The 18,650-nt window shown below is 45.3% G+C and overlaps 2 protein-coding genes across 2 annotated transcripts; one reads left to right on the plus strand and one right to left on the minus strand.

Annotated features, from left to right (window-relative positions):
* Positions 1-1,992: 1,992 nt before the first annotated feature.
* On the minus strand, positions 1,993-16,609 carry LOC128581134 (uncharacterized). The gene is made up of 3 exons (XM_053583519.1): positions 16,495-16,609; positions 15,938-16,204; positions 1,993-2,412 (listed from the first exon to the last, which is right to left on the minus strand). The coding sequence occupies exons 1-3, from the start codon at positions 16,607-16,609 to the stop codon at positions 2,114-2,116; spliced, it is 681 nt and encodes a 226-aa protein (XP_053439494.1). The 3' UTR covers positions 1,993-2,113.
* Positions 16,610-16,737: 128 nt separating this feature from the next.
* Positions 16,738-18,422, plus strand: ADRB1 (adrenoceptor beta 1). The gene has a single exon (XM_053584542.1). It carries the CDS (start codon positions 16,854-16,856, stop codon positions 18,279-18,281), a length of 1,428 nt encoding a protein of 475 aa, XP_053440517.1. The 5' UTR covers positions 16,738-16,853; the 3' UTR covers positions 18,282-18,422.
* Positions 18,423-18,650: the final 228 nt, after the last annotated feature.

Raw genomic sequence — 18,650 nt, forward strand, 5'->3', positions numbered from 1 at the left:
AAGTAAGCAAGTGGCAAGTTAGGGCTTAAACTCAGGCCTGGCCTGAGTTTTCTCTGCTCCACCACATGGGTTAGATTGTTCTAAGAAAAACACATTACTCTTGCCTATTTCTTTTGCTTATTACACAGGACATTGTGGTACGGCTTTTGTCCTAAACTCTGAGCTCAGAGTGATTGTGGTTTTGAGTGGAAAAAAAAAAAAAAAACAAGGTCAGATGTTTCCTCAACTTCAGTGCAATATGACCTTCCCCCAAAAGATCCTTAATCTTTGAGCACCGATTTCCACAATGTGCATATCCACACATACTCTGAATTGAATAGCGTGAGTCCAGCTAATTACTTCCAGAGTGATCAAGATTGTCCCAGATTACAAGGAAACCACAAACCAACATTGCACAAGGCTGGAGGGACAGCGGAATGGGACACCACAATGTTTGACAGCCACTTTTGCCAGTACCAGAGTGCCTATCATGAAAAGGCAGGGCACACTCACAGCCACTCCCTTTGGTTTTTGCTTTATGGCAAATAGGAGGAGTCTGGCAATGGGCTGAAATCTGGAGTTAATCTGAAGGTCAAGAACGGCTTTGTTTGACATGTTCTTCCTCTCCACGCCTTGACAGCATGTGCTGCCATGACCCTGCAAAGAACATGTCTATTCTTGCCCCGAGGGAGCTGTAGCCATGTCAAGGTACTAACAAGGCTGTGGGGCTCAGGCTAAGGCCAGCTTTTCCTGAGTTTCATTTCGTGGCCCAGCGGGCACAGAGCTTGTGGTTTACACTCTATCTCTGTGAGCACCCAGGGCCAAGGCACAGACTGAGAATGAAAGCATTGCCAGTGGCCCAGCAGTTCACACCATCCCGGGCAGGCCCCTTCCTGCGCCTCCCCCTCCCCCTCCCCGACCCCCCACCCCGAAACACACAGCCCCTTCTCCTCCCCGCTCTTTCTGCCATCTCACTCCACAGTCCCTCCGCCACACATCTTCTTTAGTCACTCAGAAATTTTTATCTTAAAATTTTACTTCAATGGCACGAAATATTTTTTTAAAAAATTTAAATATTTAATGAAATATATTTTAAAAATGCAGCAAGGGATTTCTTCCTGGATGAATTACCCTTCTCAACCCCACCCTAGAAACCCCACTCTGAGGTAATTTCCTAATTCTCTTTGACAAGACAGTTTACTCTTGACAAGATTAGAGGTTATTTTTAACCTGAACCACACACAAGGAAATGATGCAATAATTTCTTTGAGCTGGCTGAATGGTTCCTCATTTTGGTGTTTGAATTAATGTGATTCTGATCTGTTAAGTTGTTTCTGGCCTCTGTGAGTGATTTCGTAATCACAAGGAGAAGCTCTACATCCTCCAATGACAAGGGCTTGTTCGCGTGATAGTTTTTCTAAGTGATTGGCATTGTCATCAGATGGAGACCCTGCTGTTAAAAATCGGGATGTTTTCGATTCAACACAGGCTCTCCTGCAGAGCTCCTGGGTCCCCAGCAACCTCCTGCAGCCTCGCCAGCTCCCTTTCACAAAGCCTGCTGCAATAATGGACAAAGGATGGCTAAGGCTGCCACCAGGGCCCAGCTGCTGTCCCCGTCCCTCCGGCCTCTTGTCTAGACATTCTTCATGGTGCAGATGCATTTCTTAATCCATCACTATTTTTAAAAATAGTTGTGTATTTAAGTCCATCTGTCTATATCAGGGTTTCCCGATCTCAGCACTGTTGACATTTTTGGCCGGATGAGTTCCACTTTGTGGGGTGAGCAGCATCCCTGGCCTCTACTAACCAGATGTCAGTCACCGCCCCGCCCCAGTTTCGACAACCCCAAATGTCCAGACACAGCCACATGTCCTCCAGGCCGGCAAAACTGCTGCCCATCCAGAACCACTGGCTTTTGTACCATTTTAAATGACAAGTTCCTTTTGGACAGGAACTAGCCTAATTTGTACAGACTTCAGGACAACAGGAAGGTGCTTAGAGAAGGCTGTTTAATGATGACCATGATCACTAAAAATATAACAAGACTCTTTGGCTCAAGTCTAAAGAAACAGAAAATTTAAACAGATGATTGAGTAAATAGTGGATTGTGGTCTCATTCAGCCTTCCGTTCTCATCAATAAGATTGAAACAACACTACTGACTTAGCTCTCCTCAGGAACCTCTCAGAGGAACGGAAAACCTGAAAGACAGACTTCATCTCCTTGTAATTAAACTGTCCCCACAAAACAAGGTGAGGGGCAGGTAGAGGGAAACTACCCACAGCAGTGAGAATGGTCTCAATCCTCAGCGACAAGGGCCAGCGCCAGGGTGGGCATTCCTTTGCAATCACTCTGCTCTTCCTCGGGGCTGGGAATGTGGGGCAGACGATCCTCTCCAAGAATCTGAGCGTGGTAAAGCACTTCAAGTATGTTTCTTGGGTGGAAAAAGGCAAAAGATAGATGTGAACTGATATATCATTATAACTGCTGCCGTTATTCACCCATTTGCAGGCCGTTAAACTGCTGGATTTGGAAAAGAAAAGCTTCTAAATGATCTCTGGATAGCCCTCCCTCTAGGCAAAAGAACAAAACCTTTTATCAGTTCATCTGATGAATTACATGGCTTATTTTTATTCTATTCATAAGAGACAAGGCATGTAGGTCCTGCTTGTTCTGACATGCATTGGATAACAATCCGACAAATATTTATTTAAACTATGAATAAGGCAGTCTGGCAGTCATCAGTCACCAGAGTGGAAATGCCCAAATGAGTAAACAATCACACTCTGCCCTCAGAAAGCTTGCAATTTTGATTTCTGTAACAATTGGTTGTGTAGTTGTATGCTATCACCGTAAAAACTTGTCTTCACAGCCCAATACTGAGGGCTCTAGGAGAAGTTGTAAAAGATGCTGACTTGCCCCACTCAATTCCCACTTTGTCTGAGGGGCTTGGGGTGTGACCAGCAGTGCGTGCCATGGTCATTTCCCAAGGGCTTTGCCCGTGCACTGTGGCCTAGAAATGTTTGCCAGTCTCAAAGGTGAGAAGTGCTGGGGTGGTTTTCACTTGTAGTCCCCTTACTGACAGCAGATTTGAGCGTTGTTTCAAATGTTTCAGGGCCATTTTATTTCTTTTGTTGTCATCTGTTATGGTTTTTACCCATTTTTCTGTTGAGCCATTATATTTTTATTCTCACTCTGTCACCCTGGGTAGAGTCCTGGGGTGTCATAGCTCACAGCAACCTCAAACTCTTGGGTTCAAGTGATCCTCTTGCCTCATCCTCCCCAGTAGCCAGGACCACAGGGCTATGCTACCACACCTGGCTAGTTTTTCTATTTTTAGTAGAGACGGGGGTCTCACCCTATTCAAGCTGGTCTCAAGCTCCTGAGCTCAAGCAATCTTCCCACCGTGGCCTCCTAGAGTGCTAAGATGACAGGCATGAGCCACCGTTCCCAGCCAATATATATATATTTCTCTTTTTTTTTTTAGAGACATAGTCTCACTTTGTTGCTCTCGGTAGAGTGCTGTGGTGTCGCAGCTCACAGCAACCTCCAACTCCTGGGCTTAGGTGATTCTCTTGCCTCAGCCTTCCCAGTAGCTGGGACTACAGGCGCCTGCCACAACACCTGGCTATTTTTTTGTTGCAGTTTGGCTGTGGCCGGGATTGAACCCTCCACCCTCGGTATATGGGGCCAGCGCCCTACTCACTGAGCCACAGGTGCCACCCCCAACCAATAATTTTATTCTTGATTTCTAGGAACACTTTAAATATCAGGGATGATATATCATCCCCTTTCTGGAAACTCTTGTCTTCATGAGAGTTCTCTCTCCTAGGACTCTCTCATCTCCCAGAGACTCATCTCTGCCATCTGGAGTTTTTTTCCTTTGTGCACGTGGATTACTCTTCCCCCTAGAACCTTTGAAGTTCCTTGTCCTTGCATTTTTGGCTGTCTGCCTTCTCTACGCCCTCTTCCCTGGCATCTGCCCTCCCACCTCATCCTCCCCAGCAATTCTAATTACAACTGTGGGCTAAACTACCAAATCTGCACAGAACAGGTGTCAAAATAGGGTTTTCTGATGTCTCAGTCTGAGCTGAGACCCCCAACGTGGAGAACAAGGAGTGTTAGGTGCCCACACATTCTAAAGAGAGAGGTGCTGGACCCTCCACCCAGACACGCCAGACGGTGACCCACAAAAGCCTGCCCAGAGACCGCTGGGTCTCACCCTTAGGATCTTTAAGAGCCTTGAGTATTGATCCTGGGAATTCATAGCAAGTGAGAGAGCTGTGCTTCCTTCCTGCCCCCCTCAAACGAAGCAGGTGACTTTAAAAGAATCTTTCAGAGACCCTGGCCTGTGTCTGATGTTTGAAACACTCTCCTGGTGACAGGCTCATGGCTTTCTGAGGAGCACAGTGAGGAGAGTGGAGGGTGGGAATGAGCCCAGCTCCCACTCACCACTGGTCCTGGTGGCGTGACCTCCAGCTAATGACCATTTTCTTGCTCCTGGCCACAAAGAGTTGGAAGAAAATCTTGAAGGTATGAAAACGGCATGATTGTTGATTTTTCAAGGAGTTGAGAGGCAGACGTGTTGACAGTAGAAGAGAGGAAGGGCCGAATGGACAGAGTTTGGTAACTTTTGGAGAGCCAGCCTTCAACGGCCACGGGAACGTTCATCCTCACAAATGAAGTCTGTGCTTGTCATAAAAGATAAGCACAGACAAAAATCCATATGGCACTGCTACACAGAATTCACCTGATGTTTTTAATATCATTTGATTTGGGGTCTTAGTATCAAATAAGCTCTTACAAAGAACAGGAAAAGGAAACGAATCCTTATTTTTGGAAAAAGGTCTGCCTTTGGTGTTACATAGACTCGGGCTAGAAGTCCGTGTGACTTGACTAGTTGTGGAATTATGGGCAAATCTCTTCACTTCTCCAACCCTCAACTTCTTCCTTTATAAAGTAAAAATAATATCTGACAAGACTATTATAAGAATTAAATGAGATACTGTAAATGATGCCTTTAGCACAAGGTCTTTAGTCATGGGTTTGGAAAGAGAATTTGACACAGATCTATGTTCCTATGAAACTGCATTGGAAAGAATTTGCATTGTCCTATGAATCTGTTACAAGTTTTTAATTTTGTTCATTCAATTTGGTGCTTTTCAAGGGATGTTGGTTACCTTCATGAAAGCGTTCTGAAGTTTCCAGAGAAAGTTCTCTACCATGTGTTCTGAAGAAAATTGAGAGGAAAATAAACCAATCTGAAGTATGGAAACACAGCTTGGGAGTTCAGAACTTTTTGCTCATCATAAATGAGTTAAAAATATGGTTGCACAAACAGATGACTAAATAATACTCAGATCCACAGATCTGAGCTTTTAAGTATCATCTTATATAAGATTGTTCAACTGAACTAGCCCAGCCATTAAAAAAAACTTAGACATGACATTTTTCAAAATAGAGATTCATGTACAGCACATCTAAATCCATGCTGTTTATATAACACAGCGATAGCAGATTTATCTGTAAGGAGGAGTTGGCATCACTATACAGAAAATAGCATACTATGTTAGAGTGATCCTCAGATTTTTGCCTACGTCGCATGGGCATCTGGTTCCACATTCAGCTCCTGTGTGGAGGTTTCCAGGGTAGCCTCCAGCCGTACTTAATATTAAATGGTAAGATAAGTCATCAGTTTGAATTCTCGAGCGTTACTCAGGGGAGGCGGTTTGTTTTTTGTTTTGTTTTCTGGCATAAAAATCAGGTGCATTTGGTCCATGGCCATGAACAAGTTAAAACATTGCCTTTGTCATTAAGTATCATGAAGGACAATTAGATATGCGATTGAGAGGCACAGAATAAGGATGTCCACGAGTTTCAGATTTCATTGATTCAAATCAATATACTGCAAAAGGCTATTTCTTAGTTAAACCTCTGCTGACCAATATTTTAGGATCTTAAGCACTCTCTTGGTCAAAATCTTTACTTCACATCATAAAAATCCTGTTTTTCAACAGATTCTATAAGAGGACCTGGTTTTACCATGCCTCAAAGGCCAGCTTTGTTCTTCAGTTATAAAGGTTTGTTGTCTCTCTCCTACTCAGTTATTTGCTGTCTGTTACCCTAACTCCAGCTTGAGGAAAACACCAGGCGTGGCGCAGCGATGGGTGGAGATTCTCAGCGTGTCTGAACAACATCGCAACAACCTGCTGAAAAGGGGTCTTCACAGTCAACCAGCTGGATCGGCTGTTTTTCTCCACAAATTGAAAATATTAAAGCAAACCAGAATTTTTCTATTCCATTTGCTAGAAAAGAGTTGAGTGTCAGGATTTGTAATGAAAGCTATCACAGAAATGTGGAATGTAAAGGTCTTAGCAAAATAACTAAGAAAATGCTACAAAAGCTATGTTAACTAATGTGATGAAAATGTGTCAAACGATCTATGTACCAAGTGTATGGTGCCACACGATCATACTAATGTACACAGCTATGGTTTAATAAAAATAAATAAATAAATAAAAAAGAAAGCTATCACAGTACATTCACCCCCACTTTAAGCACACACCTAATAGGGATGGGACTTACACTCCATCCCACCCCACACCTATTGCCGAGACCCTGCCTGGGCTAGGCAATAGAAGGCGGCGAGCCTTCTTACATACACAAACCCATTAGGGGTTAAAATGTGTCCCCCCAAAAAGGATATGTTGAAGTCCTAACACTTAGTACTTCGGACTGTGGCTGTATTTGGAGACTGGGTCTTTATAGAGGTAATCCAGTTAAAACAAAGTCATTAGGGAGGGCTCTGACCCAGTATGACTAGTGTCCTTATACAAAAGAGAAATTTGGACGCAGAGACAGACAGACAGCACAGAGGGAGAGACAGCCATCTACAAGCCGAGGAGAGAGGTCTGGATCAAACCCCTTCCTCACAGCCCTCACAAGGAATCTGTTCTGCTGACATCTTCTTGTGGACGTGTAGCGAGAAATTCAAATGTCATTGATCCCACAATGTTAGAGAATGGAAAAGCCAGTATAAATCCACTTTCTAGACAACTGAATCCACTTTCTAGACAACTGAAGTGTTCTAGAAAATAAGCAGTTGCAAGATTTTCATCCTACTCTTTTTTTAAATAAGAATGGGTGGTCGAACATAACCTACAGCTCTCTTAAAGATGCAGGTTTGTCTGTGACTGCTGGGGGACAGAAGACCCTTTGTTTCTGCAGTAAATGGCATCACTGGTTTCCCTGTTTTTTTCCTCTAAAATAAAGTTCCCAGACGGCTCCTCTGTCCCCTGGATCATCCTCCTTCCCTCACTCCAATTTGCTTCTCCTAATCTTCTGTGAAAGAACAGAAACCAGACAAACAAGACATTACCACTGTGTTTGAAATAAAATTAATAGTTCCGAGCTAGTGTCTAAAAGACTTTCCCAGAGCTTAAACCACATGAGACTCAGAAAGCATCTTTCCTTGCCTACTTCTTTGCTTCCTGGTCTCAGGGGATGAGACTGTCAGATCCCTGGTACTCAGGATGACTCAAGTGTTGGGCTCCATTGACAGAAAGCAGGCCACAAGAGTCTCCGGGCCTGCTTGAGATCTTATAAATTTATACCATAGAAAAGCAGCAGCTTGGATCAATTATAGCTCGGAAAATAAGCTTCTCTATTACAAGCCCAGTGGTGCTTTGCCTTGTTGCTGTCATTTCATATACTTGGAATACGGTTATACGATAGGGTGGGACTCTCTGGGATGACCTTTCCATGATGCAAAATTTGTTGGAAAATTCTAATTCCCCAAACTGAATGATGATTAGCTTAAATAGCTGTGAAGGGATAAACTTGCCTTTGAAATCAAAAGCATACTTAGCAAATTAGATCCTTTATTTGTAAAGGATCAAATGCCTTTATTCAGCTACTGGATTTCCAACTCCTAAAAGCTGCCTCCTTTACCACCCTGGGTTTTGTGTAGCATGAAGATTCTCCCGCTTTATGCCATGATCTTGTTGTTGTTGGGGGGAAAAAGGCAGCAAAATAGACAGTAATGTTTATTAAGTACTATACTTACAAGCCGAGCACTGTGCCAAATGTTGTATATGATTTATCTTATCAAATCTCCCAAACACCTCCAAAGTAGGTATGATTATTATTGTTCTCAGTTAGTGGATGATAAAATGTGTTCAAATACCTTGTTTTGAGTCATTCAGTTACCAATTGGCAGAACCTGGATTTTAACCCAGGCAGTCTGAATCCAGAGCTAGTGTTCTTAACCATTAATGTATACAGAGAGAGGTCAATGTCAAGACTAATTACTAAAATCAGTGCAATCTTGCTAAAACACAATAGTTTGAAATTATGTAATAAAAACCATCAAAAAGAAAAATGTGTGGGCCAGAGATATGTTCCAAATACCCCATCAAGACGGATTATGTTCTAAAATACTGATTATTATTTTTTCCAAGGTTAATGATGGGTTTTGAACTTGCTTAATAAAGAATTTTCATTCTAAGTTGTCTCCCAGATAAGGACTTAGAAAAACTCTACATATGAAGATATATGCAAGGGCATTTTTTAAACCAAGATCATTCTCCTCAGGCTGGAGCTATGAAAGGGTATATAAGGTCTATTAATTAGTAATGGAGGAAATGTGGGCTGCAGAGTGGCTGGCAGCTGGGGAGAGGAAAGGTAGGCCGTAGATGGAGACCTCACCTCCTTCATGTTTACATGGATGGAGCCGGAACATATTCTTCTCAGTAAAGTGTCTCAAGAATGGAAGAAAAAATATCCAATGTATTCACCCCTACTATGAAACTAACTTAGGACCTTCACATGAAGCTATAACCAAGTTTCAACCTAAGAACAGGGGGAAAGGGGAGAGCGTGGGGAGGGAAGGGGGAGGTGGGTGGAGGGAGGGGGATTGAAAGGATCACACCTGTGGTGCATCTTACAAGGGTACATGTGAGCCTTGGCAAATGTGGAATGTAAATGTCTTGACAAAGTAACTAGGATAGTGCCAGGAGGGCTATGTCAACTAATGAATTGAAAATGTGTCAAATATTCTATGAAACAAGTGTATGGTGCCCCATGATCATATTGATGTACACAGCTATGATTTAATAAAAAAACAAAAGAAAGAAAGGTAGGCCGTGGGTGGGAAGGGTGATAAGTCAGAATACAATCATCACTTTAGACTTTGCAGAATAAGAAAAAAAAATTTTCAGGATTATGCCAATACCATCTGAATATATTTTTAAGGCTTTTCAGAGAGCCTCAAAGCTCAATGTGTATGTTACTTAACTACCTGGTTTGGAATAATCCTTACTACGATTCAGAAATGACAAAGCAAGTAGGGCTTACATTTTAATTTTCTGTTCCAAACTCCCCAACAGCTCTATTTTGGCTCTTAAATAAAATCCCCAAGGTTGTCACAACTTTTGAGGCTATGATTCTCAGTAAGAGTCTTCTGTGAAGTCTTTTTTTCCAGTTACAGATTAAAACAAAACAAAACAAAGAACTAAATGACTTAATTGCTTGGCTTTTCTTTGGTGTTCTTTTGTCTTCAGAGTTAGTATTCATGTGGCACTTTTAGAAATTCACACTACAGTGTATCAACAATGAGAATTTCATTTGTGTCGATAAATATGATTGTTGTGCCAGATCTATTACATTTAAACCAACTGAAAAGTACAAATAAATATTGCATGACAGAACTGCTTCACTTGTTCAGAGCTATTTATTTAAAAAATTACTCCATGACTAACTCCAACCCCCCAAATATATCATGCAACTAAATTATGCTGAAAGTAATAATAGATGGGTCGACATCTGCTAAGGATTCAAGTTCTAATAATTTAAGATCAATTCATGAGGCAAGAAAATCAAGAATTCCTTTTCACTTCCCTTAAAAACTTGAACACAAATCTTTCTTCTTATGCTTCAGCTTCTCCATATTAAAATAGGGAGAAAACAACAACAACAACATTTTTCCACCAGTCTGGAAAGTAGTTTATATTTAGAAGCCTGCAAAGAAGGTCATTGCCCCTTTAACATTTAATTAAGGGATAACGCTCTGAAAATAAAAAGCAATTGTAGGATAAAAGTCTCCAACAGGATCGGCAAAGCAAATACATTATGGAAAGTGAATGTTATTTCAAAGGTTTGATATTTATTTTCAAAGCAAGAAGCCTGACTCCAGTGGTAGCAAAAATACTGTCCCACTAGTGTCTTCCAGACTCTGCCCTTCTGAGCCAAGCGACTTGGCAAGCTATACTTACTGAGTGGGTCTAGATGAGTACTTTTACAGTGTATAAATAATAAGTTAACTACAAAAATACCTATACAATGCAAAGAAGTAGAAAAACACATTAAAGAAGTCCATGGCTGAATGGAAAACACAATATCTTCTTTCATTATGTTACAGGCAATCTACCAGACAAAAGCTTTCAAGTGGCTCCTCAATTCCACAGGAGTTTATAAATACTGTACTTACTACCTTGCCAGAATAAATGGGAGCTAAAATATTTCAAGGTATCATTCCTACCTTTCAGAACCTCATGACAAGGGTTTGGGGATTCATTTTGCTATAAACTCATCAGCTTTTTCCATTATTGTTTTATGAGGAACACAGTAAAACTCAGTGTTACTGTTAAAATAAAACCTAGACTTTTCAATAATTAGCACATCTTGTTGTCATCACAAGCTCCGGACTTGGGCAAAATGAAGAACAACTCCAAGCCAAATGCTTGTGATAAATGTTCCTAATATTGTCACTAATATGTTAAGGTAAGATCTCAGCTGATCATCAAGTTTTAGTGATTATACCACTGAGTAAGAACAGAATTTTTGAAAGTTGGTCTAGGGCGGCACCTGTGGCTCAGTGAGTAGGGCGCCGGCCCCATATGCCGAGGGTGGCGGGTTCAAACCCAGCCCCGGCCAAACTGCAACAAAAAAATAGCCGGGCGTTGTGGCGGGCGCCTGTAGTCCCAGCTGCTCGGGAGGCTGAGGCAAGAGAATCGCATAAGCCCAAGAGTTAGAGGTTGCTGTGAGCCGTGTGACGCCACGGCACTCTACCCGAGGGCGGTACAGTGAGACTCTGTCTCTACAAAAAAAAAAAAAAAAGAAAGAAAGTTGGTCTAAGTTTGGTACTGGGTTCCCTTTTTCTCCATTAAGTTACTACCCTGTTTCTCCGAAAATAAGACAGTGTCTTATTTTAAGGTGTGCTCCCAAAGACGCGCTAGGTCTTATTTTCAGGGGACGTCTTATTTTCGGGGAAACAGGGTAGTTATCACACTAAACAGTTGGGGGGAAAAAAACCCTTTCTCAACTGTGAATAGTTCACTACTGAAATACTGTAGAAGAAATTTATTTCAAGAGAATCACATAAACAAATACTTTCTAAAAAATAATAGAGGAAATACAAAATGAGGACACAAAAAGGAGGGAAAAACTTTTTAAAAAAGATTATTGGCTAATCATAAAATCATTTAAAAATAGTTCACTGTTATCCAGCCTCTGGGTCGTATTAATGTCTAGAGTGAAAAAGAAAAGGGTCAAACTGATACAGGCAGTTTATCCAAGTGAATTGCCGCTTCCCATACCAGCAAGTATGGTTTAAAATGTCATGATGATTGGATAAGACAGCATTGGATGCTGTACAGATATAAGGTCCTATAGGAGATTTCAAGAAGCATTTATATACATTAGTTCATTTAATTCACACAGGACCCTGTAAAGAAGTGAGTAGTGGTGAGTTTGTTTTAAAAGTGAAGCCAAAGGTCAAACAGAAAAGTTACAGAGCCAGGACACAAACCTGGATCTTCTGCCTCCCAGGTCTGAACCCTTTGCAAAACATCCAAATTTTGAAAAATATTATTATTGGCTCTAGCATTGCTCAATGTACTCGGTAGATATACAAGGAAGAGGAGGTAGGAGAGGAGGAGGCAGGGGATGGGGGGAGGGAGGTGTGGGGAGAGAGGAAAGCTTTTGAATTTTCCAAATAGTCCACCTTTTGCTATGATTACACCACTGTTGTCTGTGTTTGTTACAGAAAAATGGCTGGAGTCGCTTGTCCCTTAAATTGTGGCTACAAAAATCAGTATAAATAACCTTAAGTGCCAGCCCAGAGGTAGGCTATTTCTTGGTTAGTTAGCACTACGTGATTGTTTTAGCATTGTATTGCTTTATGAGAAAAGTTGTATTTATTTCCTTAGCAACAGCTACTTGAGCTCTGATTAACAAATCCTTTGGTGTGTTATACCTTGATTTCAAACAGCTTTGAGGCTATTATCAGCCTCAAGGCAAATTGTATGAACAGATTTCATACACTCCTTGGGGTTTTACTTGAAAATTCCCCCCCAGATTTCCTTTGGCCTGTCTTCTAGCAATTGTCCAGTTAGGCTGCTTACTTTTATTTTTAACTCATTTTCTAGCAAAGTCAACTCAAGAATGGAAACATCTCTGCCAGCCTCACAGCTTGCAACCACGATGGGTTAGAAGCCTACTAATCACTGCTCTGCCAACTTTTAATTTGATCTAGAACTTGAAACGAGATTCAAGTCAATAGTAATTGTCCCATGCCAGAAATGGCTGGAAATATGGTATCACAAGTGAAGGCTAAGGAAAAAAGGTCATTTACCCAGATAATTGTGAAGAACAGGTGGTTTTTACTGACGTAGACTGGCATGGCCCCTTTGGAAAACTTCTTGTCTATATGTTCCACTTTACTTACTACCAAATAAATATGACATACATTTATTCATCCCATGAGCTTAGCTTGTATTTGTAAAGTATCTTGAAATGCTTTAATGAAAATATTCAGTAGGCTGTAATGAATTATCAATGTAAATTATAAGCAACAGTGAAGAGACTGTAACTCCTAAAATGCTCAATTTTTCCCATATTTGTAAAAATGAAAATACTTTAATGAAATAAATAACATACACTTATGAATCAAAACTAATGTTAATTAATATCAAGCAGATACTGAAAAATATGGAAGATACAAAAATGTATGAGACAGTCCTGGCTCTTGGTAAGCTTACAATCTACAAGAAAAAAACCATAAAAATTAAATAATACCATGAGAGATGCCAAAAGGTACTGTGTTGTTAATTACCGCCTGAAATGTAGTTAGCAGAATAATTACCATAGGTCCAAAGAAGAAGAGATCATTTCTAGAAGCAGCAGGCAGGGAAGACTGAAAGAGAAATAAGAATCCAGCCGGCGGGCCACACCTGTAGCTTAGTCGGCAGGGCACTGGCCACATACGCCAAGGGTGGTGGGTTCCAGCGTGGCCCAGGCCTGCTAAACAACAATGACAACTGCAACCAAAAAAAAAAAAAAAATAGCCGGGTGTTGTGGTGGGCAGCTCTGTATTCCATCTACTTGGGAGGCTCAGGCAAGAGAATCGCTTAAGCCCAAGAGGTTTGAGATTGTTCTGAGCTGTGGTGCCATAGCACTCTATCCAGGGTGACAGCTTGAGACTCTGTCTCAAAACAAAAGAAAAAGAAAAAAGAAAAAGAATCCAGCTGGATATTAAGGCTCAACCACTGAGACAAGAGGAGGGGATTCTCAGTGGAGGGGACCCGGTGAGAAAGAGTACAGATGCAAAAAAGAAAAGTGTATAGATCCAAAAAAGGAAAAAGAATACAGAACTGGAAGGTACAATGACATGGAGACAGGCAGAATTCTAGTGTGAGATAGTTCTGGAAAGCCCATTTGCAACTGGACTGGGGAGAACTTTGAATGTCAAGTTGAGGAGTTAAGGTTTCTGAACAGAAAAGCATCTTGGTCAATGCAGCATTTTAGAAATATTAACTTGGCTGTGGTGTTCCAGATTACACAGAGCAGGCAGAACTAGAAGCCAGGAGATCAAGTAGGACCCCATGGCAAACCCAGCTCTGGAGTTGGGAAAGTAAGAAGCTTGGGCTAGAAAATGACAGAAGGAACGCACTACCTCTCAAGTGTACTGGTGAGGGTTTATTACCCCATATGTAGGGTCCTAAGAATGGACTCTCTTTAATAGCTGCAAGTGAATGAGGAAACCTATATAAATTAACATGTTGAAACTTTTCTTAATACTGTACCCTTAGCTAAGCACCAAAAGAAGCACGAATTAAAAGAGATCTGAGAACATTTTAGGTTTTTACCAGAAAACTAACTCTGCTTGAACCTGGGCTAGTCCAAGCTTTTCTGTCAGTAAAACTGAAGGAAAGCCTCAAGAATTCCTGGACTCTCTTTATGCTTGTAGCCCTGTGTTGAATGTCCTATTACAAAAACTTTCTGGGTTTGTATGTTTATAATTTAATGTATTTTTAATGTAGAAATTCAGACTCTTGAATGAGCAGGGGAAAAAAAGTTCAAGCAGAGTTTTTCAACAATTCAAATGTCCTGGCCCGACAGCCTGGTACGTGTTTATACATTTGATGATCTGGTGCAGTTATTAGCATCTGGCATCTGTGCAGAACCTCAATCAAGTTCTGGTCTTATCGCCCACAGACATGCAATGCCTTTGCCCTTCAGGGACACTTAAGGTTGGCATACTCCACTCCAGCAATACCACTTGACAGAAAGATGGCGCTGAATAGAAGGCCTCTTCCCCACATTCTCTATACCCTGCCCTGCAGCCCAGCACTCAGAGCCTTTTTCCTGGGCAGTGTCAATTTCAACTCTTTCCAATGCCTTGGCTATTTTGAGACTGCTCTTTGGGGGCCTGGAAACCACAAGGGGAGACTCAGACTTGCACTGACTTGGGTAACAAGGAGTGCAGTCTCCTCTCTACAACTTCTCTAGTTTCCTAGGTCCCACTCCCAAGCTGGCAAACCTAGGCTGATAAATCCAGGGCAGGGGGTGAATAGACAAATCACTTCCCAGGTGTAACAATCAAATGACCAGCTTTGGGCCTAAAGCAAATTCGTATGTTTGGATTTATATAAGGGAAGGTGGTTAAAACTGCTTGAATTTATAAACTTAATAAACATTACTTTTTGCTCTTCATTTGGACAACTGTGGAAGTTAGTCTGTCTCTGCAAGGTTAACAGTATAAGATTGGTCCACATGTAATTGATGTTCCTTCCAAACCCTGTTCTTTTTATTCCAATGTTAGACTCATAGGAGCATTATATAACATTTTCATGCACCCTTATATAAACAATTAGAAGCTGTTTACTTCTCAAGGATTCAATTAAAGATTTTCCCCCAGGCCTGAGCTGAGGACATTACCAGGGTCAATGGTAATGACTTGCAGCCTTGCTACACGTGTACCCATGACTTTGTCTCCCATCCCAATTATATAGTTCACCTGCAGCTAAGTTAACTCATTAATTTCAAGCCTATTTATTTGCCAGCTCAAAAACCACAGATAATGTTTTTTTTTTTAATTTTAATCCTCTTGAGTATTTACATATTTTTTTCTCTCATCCTTCCAAAACTAATCCCAGAATTCTGAGAATGTGGGAACTTGGGCAAAGGAGAAAACCGCGCGGACCAAGAAATCTGAAATCTCAGTTCACTACATCAGCCAAAACTCACAGCACCCTTTTTGATTGATTGACCTGGCTCAAACTACAAAATCATAAGTAATAAAACACCAAATACAGGTGTTACTACTTTAAGGGGAAAATCGCAAATGTGATTAGAATGTGTTCTTTCTGCGCCGTGGTATCATTGTCTCTGTACCTTAAGGCTTGTTTCCCTAAGCCTCTCCCTGTATATTATGAACACACGCTGTTGCATCATACTCACACATTCATTAGCTGGGACTGAGGAGTGTGTATTTTTCCAACCGGTCCTCGGCGTTAGCTGTCAGAGGCACAAACCTTCCCTTCCATGTTCTTATCTACGGCGCTTGAGGTTCAACAGAAGCTCCTTGCAAGAATAGCGCCCGGAGAGCCTGCCTGACAGACGCGCAGTTGGCTCCAGCAACTCGCTGCGCTGGAAAGTTTCCTCTAACCGCTAACACCCACCTCTGATCCCCCAAGCTGCCAGCACGCCGGCTGGCTGGATCCCCTCTTGACGAAGGAAGGATTTTACACACATGCTGTAGGCTGCCTGATCCCACAACCAATCTCGTAGCCAACCTTCTCCTACCCCAGCGGACAGGCTGTCCGAGGCGCTCTGGCGCTTCCAGGACACCGAAGTACCCTGGGCGCTAAAAGGAGAAGCGCTCTGTTCTGCAGGGAGCCCCGGCACTGGAGGTAGAGGGGTTACGGGGGAATCTGGGATGCAGGAGGCTGAAGGGGTGGGGGGCAAAAGGGGCTCAGGACGGAAGGGAACCCAGGAGCTAGTGGAGGCTGCGGGATGGGGCGGAGACGCGGGTGACCCCCCGGGCGCAGCAGGGGGCGCAGGGGAACCCGGGTGGAACTTGCCGGCCCGGGAAGGGGCACACTCTCAGAAACTTGCCGGCACCCGGGACGTGGTAGCTCAGCTATATGTCCGGGACTCTCCCGAGCCGCTCAACTGCCGGCGGGAGGGGGTGGAAGTGGGGTGGGGAGGGGAAGACCAGACGGGGGCGTGCCTTTGCCTGGATTGGCTGCTCCAGCCTGACGCCAGGCCCCGGGGGTTGGCTTCGGGGAGTGGGACCGGGGTTGGGTGGGCGCTGGGTGCCGGAGCTGCGGGTCCGGCGCGCTCAGAAACATGCTGAGGTCCCGCCGGCTTTTCCTGCAGCGACAGCGGCTTCAGCAGCGGCGGCGGCGGTGGCAGCGACAGCGCTCAGGTCCAGCGGGAAAGGCGCCCGGCGCCGATGCCTCCGGCCCCGCGCTGCGGCTGCCCTGACCCGGCCGCGACCTACCTCCGCGCACCCCTCCGCCCCAGCTTCTGGGGTGTTCCCCAACCACGGCCCAGCCCCGTCACACACCCCGCCCCCGGCCTCCACAGCTCGGCATGGGCGCGGGGGCGCTCGGCATGGGCGCGGGGGCGCTCGTCCTGGGCGCCTCCGAGCCCTGCAACCTGTCATCGGCCGCGCCGCTGCCCGACGGCGCGGCCACCGCTGCGCGGCTGCTAGTGCCCGCGTCGCCGCCCGCCTCGCTGCTACCTCCTGCCAGCGAGGGGCCCGCGCCACTGTCGCAGCAGTGGACGGCGGGCATGGGCCTGCTGATGGCACTCATCGTACTGCTCATCGTAGCTGGCAACGTGCTGGTGATTGTGGCCATCGCCAAGACGCCTCGGCTGCAGACGCTCACCAACCTTTTCATCATGTCCCTGGCCAGCGCCGACCTGGTCATGGGGCTGCTGGTGGTGCCCTTCGCCGCCACCATCGTGGTGTGGGGCCGCTGGGAGTACGGCTCCTTCTTCTGCGAGCTCTGGACTTCAGTGGACGTGCTGTGTGTGACGGCAAGCATCGAGACCCTGTGTGTCATAGCCCTGGACCGCTACCTCGCCATCACTTCGCCCTTCCGCTACCAGAGCCTGCTGACCCGCGCTCGAGCGCGGGCCCTCGTGTGCACCGTGTGGGCCATCTCGGCCCTGGTGTCCTTCCTGCCAATCCTCATGCACTGGTGGCGGGCTGAAAGCGACGAGGCGCGCCGCTGCTACAACGACCCCAAATGCTGCGATTTCGTCACCAACCGGGCCTACGCCATCGCTTCGTCCGTGGTTTCCTTCTACGTCCCCCTGTGCATCATGGCCTTCGTGTATCTGCGAGTGTTCCGCGAGGCCCAGAAGCAAGTGAAGAAGATCGACAGCTGCGAGCGCCGCTTCCTCGGCGGCCCGGCGCGGCCACCGTCGCCCGCGTCCTCAGCACCGGAGTCGGGCTCCCCGCGCCCCGCCGCCGCCCCGGTGGCCAACGGGCGCACCAGCAAGCGGCGGCCCTCGCGCCTCGTCGCCCTGCGGGAGCAGAAGGCGCTCAAGACGCTGGGTATCATCATGGGCGTGTTCACTCTGTGCTGGTTGCCCTTCTTCCTGGCCAATGTGGTGAAGGCCTTCCATCGCGACCTGGTCCCCGACCGCCTCTTCGTCTTCTTCAACTGGCTGGGTTACGCCAACTCGGCCTTCAACCCCATCATCTACTGCCGCAGCCCCGACTTCCGCAAGGCCTTCCAGCGCCTGCTCTGCTGCGCGCGCCGGGCGGCCCGCAGGCGCCACGCGGCTCACGGAGACCGGCCGCGCGCCTCGGGCTGCCTGGCCCGGGCCGGGCCGCAGCCGTCGCCGGGGGCCGCCTCGGACGACGAGGACGACGACGACGTCGGGGCCACGCCGCCCGCGCGCCTGCTGGAGCCCTGGGCCGGCTGCAACGGCGGGGCGGCAGCGGACAGCGACTCGAGCCTGGACGAGCCGTGCCGCCCGGGCTTCACCTCGGAATCCAAGGTGTAGAGCCCGGCGCCGGCGCAGACGCGGGGCGCCCCGGGTCCCCGCCGCGGGAGAGGAGCGCCCGGGCGCCCTGGAACGGCTTCCCGGGGGAAGGAGATGGGTGTTTACTCCAGACCGAAAGCAGGTGAACACGAAGCCCACACACCTCATCTGAAACATCCAAGACAGACAGAAAAGCCACGGACCGTTGCACAAAAAGGGAAGTTTGGGGAGGGGTGGAGGAAAGGCTCGCTGATTTTTCTTGGTTTTGTTTGTTTTGTTTTGTTTCTGCTGTGGTTCAGCCTTCTTTTGTGAGTGTGTGTGATGCATCTTTAGAGCCCTCCCCCAAGTGTTTTGTGACACTTTTTCGAAGACGGGGGTGGAAATGGGGCT

This window comes from Nycticebus coucang, chromosome 3 (assembly GCF_027406575.1).
Source record: "Nycticebus coucang isolate mNycCou1 chromosome 3, mNycCou1.pri, whole genome shotgun sequence".
NCBI lineage: Eukaryota > Metazoa > Chordata > Mammalia > Primates > Lorisidae > Nycticebus > Nycticebus coucang.